This window comes from Protomyctophum bolini (assembly GCF_963924005.1).
Source record: "Protomyctophum bolini genome assembly, chromosome: 12".
NCBI classification, from domain to species: domain Eukaryota; kingdom Metazoa; phylum Chordata; class Actinopteri; order Myctophiformes; family Myctophidae; genus Protomyctophum; species Protomyctophum bolini.
The window spans coordinates 17,261,617-17,274,487 of record NC_137873.1 but is presented as its reverse complement, the minus strand read 5'-3'; the positions used below and the strand labels follow the sequence as shown (position 1 = coordinate 17,274,487).

Here is a 12,871-nt window from a genome sequence, read left to right as displayed (position 1 = left end):
CACCCATTTTGATCTCCATATTATGGAGATCGCCCTTTAGGGTAATGGTGCTTCTCGCCCTCAGGCGTCTTACTGGTATGAAGGATGTAGGATTAGGATTGCTCACTGGTGCCAACAGCGACGTGTCACAGTGTGTCTCGTCACAACGTATTGTATGCTTGTATTGTCACGAAACACTTGTACGATTAAAAAAATAAAATCCCATTGTTCATATACATCATTGTAAATGGACTGCATTTATGTAGCACCTTTCTCGCTTTACAATGCGCTTTACAATGTGACATGTTTATGATCTGACATTATTCCATTTGATCAACAATGGGGTGTTTGGCATTTCATAAATTATAATGCTAGAAACACCACTGAAGGAGAGAGCCCCGGATGTTCGGATGTGATGTTTTGTCAGTGAAAGTGCTTTGGGTTAACTTCACACAATGTGATCCACCATCACCCATTCACACACAACTGGGATGTATCGGTAAAAGGTGCATGGGCAAGTGCAGTAGAGGACATACTTAAGAACTGGGTTACATTTTCTAAATAAAAGTATTGTAAACATTGCTATGGTTAAAGACACACTTTACAGTTTATATCAGAACAAATGGTCACAGGACATAATATATTGTACAAGCCATTTTTGTTTTCTATTGCCTTTCTACGAGCTACATCAAAATCTATTTACCTGTAAAAACATCGATCTGATGTGGTTAAGTGATGCAGAGCGATTCAGATGGATTTTTTAAGATATTCTTTTTGCGGCTTACGCCTTTTATTGTTTTTTTTTTTAGATGGATTTTTAAACATAAGATATTCGCAGAATATATAGAGAAGGCAAGGAACATACGGACAAAGAAAACATATATGTGATGTATATTTATTTCTGTTTTCTTTTCTTGTTCTAACCAAATATTTTGTGCAGTTTCTGTATGGGAATTGGGAAGTGAATGTGATATTGCTCATTTATGTTTTTGGTGTCTTATAATCTCATAAGGGATGGGTCTTTACGACAAGACACAGAAATAAAGATGAATTAATTCATACACACACACACACACACACACACACACACACACACACACACACACACACACACACACACCGACAGCAGAGGGAGCTGTGCAAGGCACCAGCCTGCTCAGCAAGAGCAATTTAGGGGTTCAGTGTCTTGCTCGAGGACACTTGGACACTGAACTCTGGGGGAGCCCGAGTTTCGAACCGGAAACCTTCTGTTGCCCCATATATAGTATGTACAGTATAGTGTGGGGGACAAAATACTCTATCTCTATGTATTTCTCCCGCGAAATGCAGAAGTGTTCGCCCAATAACGTGTCCGATGATGTGAAATGCTGTGTTTGACTTCACCGGTCCGGCATATAGTTGCACATTCCGTGACAGAAATACTAACAGAAGACATAGGGTATTGTTTCCCCCGCACTATATAAAGATGATTATCCTCACACCAGAACAATGTGATTCTCTTTAAATGACACTTCAGTGCGACACACAGCTGTTGATGGGACATGATTACTGTTGTGAGCACTGACAGTGTGACCTTTTTTTCCCTTTCTTTCTTTTTACAATTCAGTTTTTTTTTCCATGAACAACCGCAAAGTCAATTCATTCACCATTCACTGTGCATATCGTTGACTCCGAATCTCCCCTCTGTCTTTCTCTCATTGGCCCACACAGATATCCAGGAATTCTACGAAGTGACCTTATTGGACAGTCATAAATGGGTGGAGTCTTCCATCAAGGGGGTGGAGCCCATGCCGCCTGTCAACCTGTGGGACTTCTCCAGCCTGCAGAGCACGGTGACGGTGACGTCGGACACACTGCCCAGCCTTAGCACCAGCATAGAGGTACAGCACCGCCATTTTGATGTGCTTTCAGTCATCTGTAGTTTTACTATAGTTTCAGTCAAAACTATAGTAAATATCATAAGATTATATATATATCATAAGATTTCAGTCAGATAAGTCTACGGTTGATTTTGTCGACTGTCTATCTATACAGTATATACTTCTGCATAAAAAAGAAAAAACATTTGTGGGCCTTGATGGCGTCCTAATGCCTGGTTTTACACTTGGTTACATGCTGAATATATTTCAGTGTGTAACACCCGAGCACAGATCTTTGTGTGCATCCTTTTGTGTGGATGCACACAAAAGCCAGATTGGACATAAAAATGAGTCTGACCCCAGATGTGTTTTAAGTATTAGACTATTATTTTAGTTTTCAAGTACATTAGGAGAGATACTGCTTGTCCAGGGCAGGCAGTGTTTGTGTCTGTGTGTGAAGCACAGTCCGGCGAGCGGACATGTTCTGCACTCAATCATCACGCTATCTCCTCCTCCGCCCCACAATACTTTTGATGAGCCGTGGAATGTCATTCCCAACATCAAAAGTATTTTTTTCTGTGAAAAGTTGACACATTTCCCAACAGCTGTTTGTTTTATTTTTGATATTTCTGGAGGCTGTGCAATGACACAGGTTGTGTTGACTGTTCTATCGTTGCATTTCCACGCTGCATTCCTGTATCTGTCGTCAAGCATGCGAGGCATTCAGCCAAAGTTGTTTTGATGACAAAAAACAGCTGTGGGGATTCAATGCCTTGCTCATTGAGTACTGGACATTTCCATCGTGTGTGTGTGGGTGTGGGTGTGTGTGTGTGAGAGATAGAACCACTACTTTAAGCAAGGGATAATGTATGAGGGTGGTAGTTGTTGAGAAATTATGACCGACAGGATGTTTAACCACCGAGACGAAGGTGAGGTGTTTAATCATTCTGAAGGGCCTTATTTTTTAACAACTACCGCCACGCCATATATTATCCCGCCTAGTACGCGGCTACTTTATTAATAAATAAATTAAATCGACTCAAAAGTAGGCTAACGACAAAATTACATTTGCTTACGCTAATGAAAGTATTCCATAAGTGTCGCGCTGGCCGCCTGCCCAGCACAGTACGGTCGCCTTGGAAAACAAGGAAGTGTTGATCACATAGAATCAATTTTACGTTACTGCCTCGTCTATTTCTAGCTTCAATTGTTTTGTTTACATGGCTGTATAATACCATGGATAATACAGCATAAATCTTACAGAAATAACATGCCGCTAAATTCAGCGATTGATCGGAATCAAGCATTCACCCATCCATGCAATAAACATTGATCCGTTCCTCAGTTGAAGGTGTAGTTTTGTAGGCCGCCGCCAAATGCATCGTGCAGCTGCTGCAGGGGTGTGTCGGAGTCAGTGGAAAGACACCCTGATACTTTATCGACTAAACTGTCCAGAGTAGCAGAGGCCTATACTGCAGTGCTTCAGCTCCGAGCAGGTGATTTTGTGTGTGTGTGTGTGTGAGAGAGAGAGAGAGAGAGATTTTTTTAGATGGATGCATGAGTGCTGTTAAGAGACAGATAAAGTGTGCCGTGCCGTGAAGGTGAATTGGAAATGAAAGTGCCGTCATCACGCCACCGAATAACTCACCTGGGCTGTTCCTCTGTTGTCATCCAATACCATGAGCTGCTCATGCACTGCAGTGAGGGACGGCCATGGGTAGCTTGCACGCAGGAAGTTCAAGAGCGCAATTTGGTCCTCACTATTAAAGTTGTGTGAGTCACATTGGGTCGGGTCAAAGAAGTGAATCCATGCTCTGTGTTGTGCATGTCCGTCGCTACTTCAGAGGTTTTGTTCAAAACAACATATTATAGGGTTGTGCAGGCTGGGGGTTTTAGAAGGTTTAATCTCACCTCATTTAACAACAAAAATCTAACTTATAATAAATTATTTGGCAACATAAATAATACAACAATAGATATACAGTAGTAATATCATCATATGGCATATACACGTGTCGTGGGTCGAATCACTTTGGCCCGGTCCTTATTTTATACTTAACTATAAATGTAAGATTGTATTGTCACAATACAATTACAAGAGTGGTGTCACAGTATCGATATTGAGGTATTTGTTGAAATATTATATATATATTTCATTTTGCCCATATTGCCCCCGCTCTAAGTCAGAGGAGAGCATGATCACCAACCACGCCACTGTTGCATTTACCATAAAAACCGTGCACACCACAAAGAGCACACACACACTCCCATGAAGGCCTTTGTTGTGCTAGAGCATATTGTAACCACACCTGCCTCCATCATCTTCATCATCCTGCCTGCAAATGATACTTAGAGTTTATTTGACCAAATGGGTGGAGTTTACCACAACGGGACTATTCAGTTAGTGTCAGGTAAGCATGTGAACCATGAGAGATTGCCGTGATCGTCTCAACTTTCTCGTACCTGTCATCATGGTACTATTGTTCCATTTTGGGGAAAACCCTCCCCTCAGGCACCACTGGTGGAGGAGAAACAAACACTAGTAGTAAATATTTAGGCTGCATTATAGTAGTCATAGACACATGACGTGTTTGTATTGAATCCCTTTCTCTTTCTTTCTCCTCTTGTTGTCTTTTTTCAATTTTTATTTGTTCCGTCCTTAAATCCCACTCTGTCTCATGGTAGACCGACTCCCCTCTCCTAAATGAAATACTGAACATTCTGGCTCACACACAAGTAAGTACCACCGAGCGCTCTCATTGGTTGGTTGGTTGGTTGGTTGGTTGGTTGGGGGAGGAAGCTGGGTGGCGGTCGGTCCTCCACCTTTTTTTTGCCGCATGCCCCATTCTGTCCTCATGTCGCTGGCCATAGCAGGGGGCTGGGATGGGTGTCGGGGGTGGGGGTATGAGTTTTGGGGGACGTTTTGGTTCCTAGGTCAAGGGTTGTGCTTTCATTCATGTATGGACCTTGTCAGGTCAGGCCAGTACACCTCCTGTCCCTCAGCAATTTGCCCCTGTCCGGACAGACACCAAATGTCCGGAGGAAAATGATGAATGGAATGAATATTTTTAGATAAACCCTTTGCTTGTGTCCAAAAATAGGGCCCAGATTTTAAATCAATGGTGATAATAAATTCTGATTATCCATCCAACAGTGGATATTAAGTGGTTAGATGGCAGCAGACTTCCTGGGCTCTCACAAACGTAAATAAGGACAGGCGTCACAGGCGCAACGTCACAGGCGCAACGGGAGGAAAACTGCAGCCGGACGTACGATGGAATGCATTCATGTCAATGAGAGCCGTCTGGACAAGCTTATGAATAAATTGTATTTTTCATGATTGTGAACTTTGTGAAGATTATCGGTTCAGGAAAATAAGAACGCGTAATCGCGTATCCACATGTTGTTTTCGGAATTCTGATCTCTTGTTATTTGATGTGCACACTGTACAATTTAATTGAGCACAGAGTACGTTTCTGAGTGGGGAGTATGCACTCGGGCGGATTGGTCAGTTTGTTTGGCTGGGCAGCCCAATCAGAAACTCAGATTGTCTTCTTTAGAAACCTCACCAGGATGCATTTGCACTTCAAAAAACAAAGAGTCCAAGAAGCAAAGTTTGATTATTTTTGTGCCCGTCTTTTGTTTTCCTGAACCAATTTTGTTTTCTTTTCATAATCGTTAATTTCATTGAAACATTTGTATTCCTAATAGTTCATTATTCATTGTCGTGTTTATGCATAAACTTGTCCACCGAGTGGTTACTGAGGGCAGTACCGATGATACCAATTAAGGCTCTGTTCCATTTTGTGTTCAGTGGTTCTCAAACTTTTTCATTTCAAGGACCCCAATAACTCAGTTACACACCCGTTCGGGGCCATTTGGAACCTACTCAAGGACACTTTGAGACCCACTGGTGTAGCAGAGTGTTTCCAGTGAGCCAACACACACAATAGCAGCACACTGAATCAGTTTGACCAGAATGGAACAGAGCCTTCATTAGTATCAACGGTACCAAGAACTGCATCCGTCTGGCCCTTACATTATCCTTGGGCTCTCATGAAGGCTGGAGTTGTACTGCACTTCCTGTACCTGAGGGGTGGTGGCTGGTTTGGATTTAGAGTTCAGGACCTTTTTGTTTGGGGGTTAAGGCCTATTCATACTCCAGTTTTAGGTGATAAGGTGACCACCGAAATGGTGGTTAGTAAAACCAAGAGAGATGTGTTTGTGTGAGCGGTGAGTTGCTTACCACCGCGGCGTGACGTCAGTTTTCGGTGGTCACTTTATCACCTAAAACTGGAGTATGAATCTGGCGGGACACAGATGCTGTACACTTTAACCATGTGTGTTTTGATTTCATTCAGCCCTAATATAAATCATTAAGTTATTAGTGTAGCTGCAAAGTGATTTGCATGTGTCCCATCCCATCGCATTGTCGGTGTATAGAGACTTAAGTTTCAATGTCCAGAAATGTTCAATTACAGTATAGCAAGCACTGAAGGTGTGAGGCACCCTTGCATTTCTTGGTTTTATAATTCTTTCTTCCACAGTTTTTTTTTTTGTTTTGTTTGCATGATGGCTCAGCAGTTTTTTTTTATGAAACTCAGGATGGTATGGATTAATCTTGCAGTTCAAGTAAATCCCAAGTCATGAAGTGTGTGGCTCAGTTAAAGACGTATCGTGTCAGGTCAGGTCACAAGTTCCAGATTTCAGGTCTCAATTCTTGTGAAAGAAGGGACATCCGCGACCTTCCTCAGGCCTTCCCAAGCCTGAGGAAGGTCGCAAGACCGAAACGTTGCTCAATAAATTGCTCTGAACTAGCAAGTGGCAGTGTGCGGATGTCCCTTCTTTCACATTGTATACTCTCTGTCATCATCGCACCTGCCCCAAATTGCCTGCCGGGTGTGCGGAAGTCTTTTCTCTACAGGTATCAATTCTTCAAGTCTGAAACAGCATGATTTAGTGTTTTTTTTTTTGTCTACAACTTCACCATCGCCAATTTCGACGAGCCTTATATCATATCCTGTTATAGGGCAAGAAACCTTTTTTCTGAAAGAAGAGAAATGTCGCGCCGGACCGTTTGATGAAATTCATCATGGCAGTGAATGGAGACGGCTGGACCAGCTCGTAATTTATTTTTGTAATTCTTTATGAATGATTGCGACGATTGTCATTATAATCGGTTCAGGAATATAAAGGAAGACCTATCACAGGTTGTTTTCCATGAAACATTTGATTCTGTTTCCCCAAAAAATATTTGAATACCGTATTTAGCTCTTCTGAGCACAAATTTCAGCCAGGCTGGGTTGCCTACCCAGGGCTTGCGGCACCACTTGTTGCAGAAACCCAGTGCATAAACCCAAGTGCTTTTGGAGATGGCATTAATCAGGGACGTCACTGACAATTTTGCTGCCCTACGCATATGTTTGGTATACATGTATGTTAGAATGTATACCAGGTAGGCCACTGTTTTATCGTCGCTGTCAGGCTTGGATCTTGTATCTTCAAACTTCTACCTTCATTTTCTTTTAAAGTTTTTTCGTCATTATGCTCTACTCTTCAAAAGTGTCAATCAAAAGTTGATCTACTACAAGCTCACAGATCTGGGCGAGCTTGTACTGTAGATATGCTATTTTCACTATTTCTGAACATTCGGTTCAATTTCCTCAAAAGTAATGTTTTTGTTGGACATGTGAGGTATTCACCCGACAACAACGATATGTGTGGCGCAGTGTGTATGTTCAAGTGTGTGTTTGTGTGTGTGTGTCATGTTCAGATGACGACAGGCCATCCTCCAGTACATTGGAGGGTTTCCAGTAGCCATCCAGAGGGGTTCAGCATCTCGACACCTCTCTACAGAACAGCATGCTACTGTAAACAAGATAGCTGGCACGGAAGTGCTTTCTGACAGTGATTGCACAGTGCATGTCCTCTATGATTTAGATGTGATTTGCTTTGTGGCTTTACATAAGAGACGAGCACAGCAAGCCGAGCCCCTCTGATGATTTCACACAACAAAATATTCATACTACTCTCTCACACGCCCACTCTCTCTCATCTTTCTCTCTCTCTCTCTCTCTCTCTCTCTCTCTCTCTCTCTCATCTTGGACATTCTCCTACTTTTCCGCTCTTAGTCTTAACCCATTTGAAATAGAGTTTGATCCAATAGTTCCAATTAGCATTTCTATGGCGCCTTTATCCAAAGTGGTTTACAGAGTGCTTTTTACATTCACACATTCACACACCGACGGCGGACGGAACCATTTAAACCTAACTGCAGCAACCGATTTAATCTTCTTCAGTCCGGCAGCCAGGGGCGTGGAGTGGGACATTTGTTTTTTATTGGTCTAAAATATTGTCTCTATACATACATTCATGAATCCCCCTCCTGACCGGCTGTTAGCGTTGAGTAATTAATTTTATAGGGTATGGCAAAATGTAAAAAAATTCATTATGCTTATGACATGTCAAAATGGGGGGTTTTCATGATTCTAAATCCATTACAAGCATTCATTTTGTACGAAAAACAAAAAAAGCCTGTTGGCTGCTGGACGATGTTTCGATACATTCTGCATCTTACTCAAGGGCACTTCGACACAATGCCAATGAGTCGGAGTCGGACTGGGAATCTATTCAGTTCCTAAAAGCCTGCCACTTAAAAGCTTGTTAAACAGTCTTGGGTTATCCCGGGGCTATATGCGCCACATATCTTTAGGTAAACTGCCTAATTAGGCTGCCTGCCATTTTATTGTTATTGCATCATATTAAAGCCACAGATTAGGGCGAGTTTTCTCTTTTCATGTCACACTGACTAAAACATGATAAAGACATCTTGTGTTTGTCGTTGCTAAACCTGGAAACTAATAATTGAAATATTGATGACAAAACTAAACTGGATTTTAATGAGCCCAGGGAACTCGGTAATAAATAAATCAATCCTCACATTTTGACAGGGCCGGATCTACCATATGGTCACCCAGGGGCCCTTGGGCATCAGGGGGCCCTCAAAAACAACAGAACCCCCCTTTTTAAACTCCATGTAAATGTCCCCCTTTTGTTAATATATCTAATGAAAATGTGTCAAAATTATTGTTTTATTGTTGGTGAGATTGCAGCTGGAATGTGCAATTGTGTGTAAAGCAGCAACAATGCAATGGTTGGCTATGTGAGGTCAGGAGACGGGTGGAAAGGTGATTCTGGTGTCAGTTTGTTACTGCCTGGCTGTCACTCTGGGGCGGTGAGGCGTTTTTATACACATAAAAACGCCAAAAGAATGCACAAAATGGCAAGATTTCACGCACGGGTCCACGTGCATGTGCAGGGGGGCCCTTGGAGCTTCAGTGCCCAGGGTCCCTCAGATGTGCTAATCCAGCCCTGCATTTTGCACAGTATTGTAATGAATCTTGACACGGTGACTGAGTGACTGACCCTCTTGAGTCACAGAATTACACGGGTCACTAATTTGGTCGTCACGCACTCGCGGTAGGTTTAGTTTAGTTAGGCAGCTCATTTCGTGTGTAGATATTTGGAAGCTGTTTAGGTCCCATGCAGGGAGCAAGGAGCCAAGGAGCGTGTGCGCTCCCCTCGCGCGCTACATCCATCCACATTTACATTACCATCTTGTGAAGCTTGCGCGAGCCAAAATAATAAATAAAATAACAGATCTACAATGCGTCGCCGTGTGACTCGTTGTACGCTTGTACATCTGTTCCTTTTTCCCCTCGGCAGGAGAAACACCGTTGTACTAATGGAGCGTAAGTTTCTCCGCGTTCCAAACGTGAACCACCCCCCCCTCTCGTCTCTTCTCTTCTCTTCTCTTCTCTTCTCTCCTCTGCTCCCGGGGTTCTGTTTCTTCTCCCGCTTGTAAAAAGAGGCAGTTTGTCGGTGCGTTCGTGGTTCTGTGTGTGTGTGTGTGTGTGTGTGTGTGAGGGAGAGACGGAGGTGAAGTGTCCGGTCGGGTTCGGTCCGGAGGAGCGCACAGGGGGAGGTGATGAGATGCTGTGTCCTCCTCCTCGTGCCAGTAAAGGATGGACTGCATATGTATTGTCACGACCAAGGTAACGAGCCACAGCTGAATCGGCTTAACGGTTAATTAACAGCCACTTATTGTCGCTGGCCTGGCCGCGTTAACTTGTATTCGTCAAAACCAAGTCGCATTAGGGCGTATGTTTCTTAAGTTGATAATATAGTACCTAATTGCATTCAGTCATTTAATTAGGCATGAATGAGTGGAAAATAGCCAGTAGGCTATGCTAGGGGTTGAATAAAGTGTAGTTGTAACTAGAACTATTTATGAATTGGGTTTATTATAAGCTAAAACTAAAATGGTTGTTTTTATCATTCTTTGTATTTTTAATACTATTTGTTAATATTGTTATTGAGAGGTATAGGCTATGTCATGACAATTTGAAAAGTGAAACAGAGAGATATATAGTCTATTCTCTATTGGCACCCTTGTATATGGCAATCTTTCTCTCATTACTTTTTATATTTTTTATATCGTATACAGTATATGATGATGACAGATGGAGGTATGTCCCCATGTACAGTATAATCACACAAGTGAAGTACTTATTCAGTGATTTGTTTCATGGCACATGTGATTCCATAATTGGAGCATTCTCAGGCAGGTTTAGCATTCTGCCTCTTTAATTTGATCATGCTGTGTGTGTGTGTGTGTGTGTGTGTGTGTGTGTGTGTGTGTGTGTGTGTGTGTGTGTGTGTGTGTGTGTGTGTGTGTGTGTGTGTGTGTGTGTGTGTGTGTGCGCGCGCTTGTGCGCTTGTGCTTGCGGCCAAATGTGACTTCATCTCACTGATACATTCTCTGTTCATCATAAGCCGCCGTCACAACTCACTTACTATGGTTGTAAAAAATGGAAAACACTAATGTCATAACAGTAGTAGTATCAGCCTGCTTGACTAAAGTCACAGTATCAACAATCTTTCATCTAACCAGTAACCAGTAAGAATGAAAGCAGCGCTCCACACACAAATATTCCTAACTGTGACTCTACTGTTGTGTAAGCAGATTTTTCTTAGCCAAATCTCTCTCTCTCTCTCTCTCTCTCTCTCTCTCTCTCTCTCTCGTGTTCAGGGCACCATGCAGGGTCGCTAAAGAGAGGTTCCCTTATACAAAATTGAATCTATTTATTAGACTTAATTAGATTAATGGTGAAGTGTTGGATCAAATGAGCGGTGAAGTCAATCCATCTCCATCTCTCTCCATCTCTTTGTCTCTTCATCTCTCTCTCCCTTTGCTCTGTACAGTTTAAAACATCTGTACTGTACTGTACTGTACTGTACTGTACTGTACTGTACTGTACTGTACTGTACTGTACTGTACTGTACTGTACTGTACAATGTAGCTGGCTGTAGAAGAGATGCTCTGGTCTACGGCGCTTGTGGGACATACTCTATAACCACCATTTTCAATAATTTATGATGAATTGTTTTTCCCATAGAGCGCGCGCGCACACACACACACACACACACACACACACACACACACACACACCTGGGTCTCTAACACCTTGGTGTGTTTGTTGAAAGAACACAGAACATGTGACGTACTCTCACTCAATGTCCTGGATCAGTCTGGTCTAGATGACTGATGAAGGCAGCTGCTGGCTGCGAGAAGAAGACTGACGTGCGTGTGCGTGCGCATGCGCTCTCGTACAGTACATGTACATGTGAGAAGGATGCTGTGTTTGTAGGACAGTACCTTAGTGTTGTGAACTATTTTGAGACAAAGGGCCCTATTTTCATCTGTCCTAAACCCCTTATCTCTAAACCTTGCATTTTTTACCATTTTGAAAAACATTTTTGAATAGTTCAAATTGCCGATCTACAAGCTCACAACGTGTTTATGTAGATCTGCTAGTTGAACAATTTTAATGTTTTTCAAAATGGTAAAAAAGGCAAATAGGTTTAGGTTTAAGGGGGTTTAGCACTGATGAAAATAAGACCCAGAGAGAGAGAGAGAGAGAGCGTTCAGAATTGAGTGACACAGTATTATGTTGCAGTAAGTTAGTCCTCATCATCATTTTTCGACCGCGGTCGAGATCGTGGATTTCACAATATTACGCCAGACTTCCCGGTCCTTCATTGCCATCCCCAGTTCCTGCTTACTGATGCCTGTGTCCCTAGCGATGACATCAAGGAACGACAGTTTTCTACCTCTGGTCTGCTTTGAGGCAGGACTCCAGAGAAGAAGGGAAGATATAAGCTCATTGTCAGCTCTGTAGCAGTGGCCGGTAAACTGTGTTCTTCTGGTTCTTGACTAGTGAAGAAACACGGTGAAGGTTGCCGACCGTATATTAGATTAGTCGATGGGTGGCTCTTCCAAGACAGATTTTGCGCTCTCATTAGAAGGCGGTGTAAGTGCCATTCAACCATTTCTCTAGTTTCTTTGAAAGTGTCCATGTCTCGGAGCCATAGAGTAGAATCGGCTCAACGGTCATCCTAAATATTTTTTTCTTTTAGCATTTTACTAAGCTGGGATGACCAGATCGTAATGCATGTCATTGCAGGCTGACCAGGCCATACCAGTCCTAGTTTGAAAGTCCTTTTGGGATGAACCCAAATACTTCATCAACCTGTAAGTTAGTGCAGCATAGGTGACCACATACATAGTCATGTGTGGCATTAATCTCTCGTCAGACCTGTGCACTGGCCTGCCCACATCAGCTGCTCGTTATGTCACTGAAACAAGACTACTGAACGTCCTCCTTATCGCCCAGGAACTCACGCTGCTCCTTAACACCAGTGGTGGAAAAAGTACTCAAATTATTTACTTAAGTAAAAGCATCAATAGTGCAATATAGAAACTCTGTTACAAGTGAAACTCAATAATTCAAAATTGACTTGAGAAAAAGTACAAAAGTATTGGTATAAAACTGTACTTAAAATTCAAAAAATAGAAATACACTTTGTGCAGAATCTTTGTTCACAATGCGCCACAGAGATTGTAGATTGGCTTTTTCATATAGTATATAATGTATGTTTTGTAATAATAATCAAAATCTACAAAGTAACAG

At 42.4% G+C, this 12,871-nt stretch overlaps 1 protein-coding gene across 12 annotated transcripts in view; it reads left to right on the top strand.

Annotated features, from left to right (window-relative positions):
- The window catches only part of dlg1b (discs large MAGUK scaffold protein 1b), a 136,575-nt gene that overhangs the window by 24,993 nt on the left and 98,711 nt on the right, over positions 1-12,871 (top strand). For 10 of the 12 annotated variants that reach the window (XM_080778280.1, XM_080778279.1, XM_080778288.1 and 7 more), the window contains exon 3: positions 1,690-1,859. In XM_080778280.1, the coding sequence (XP_080634406.1) occupies positions 1,690-1,859 (170 nt within the window). Of the gene's footprint in view, positions 1-1,689; positions 1,860-4,527; positions 4,575-9,697; positions 9,893-12,871 lie in introns of those variants that run through there. The other 2 variants (XM_080778278.1, XM_080778287.1) reach the window with 2 other exon arrangements.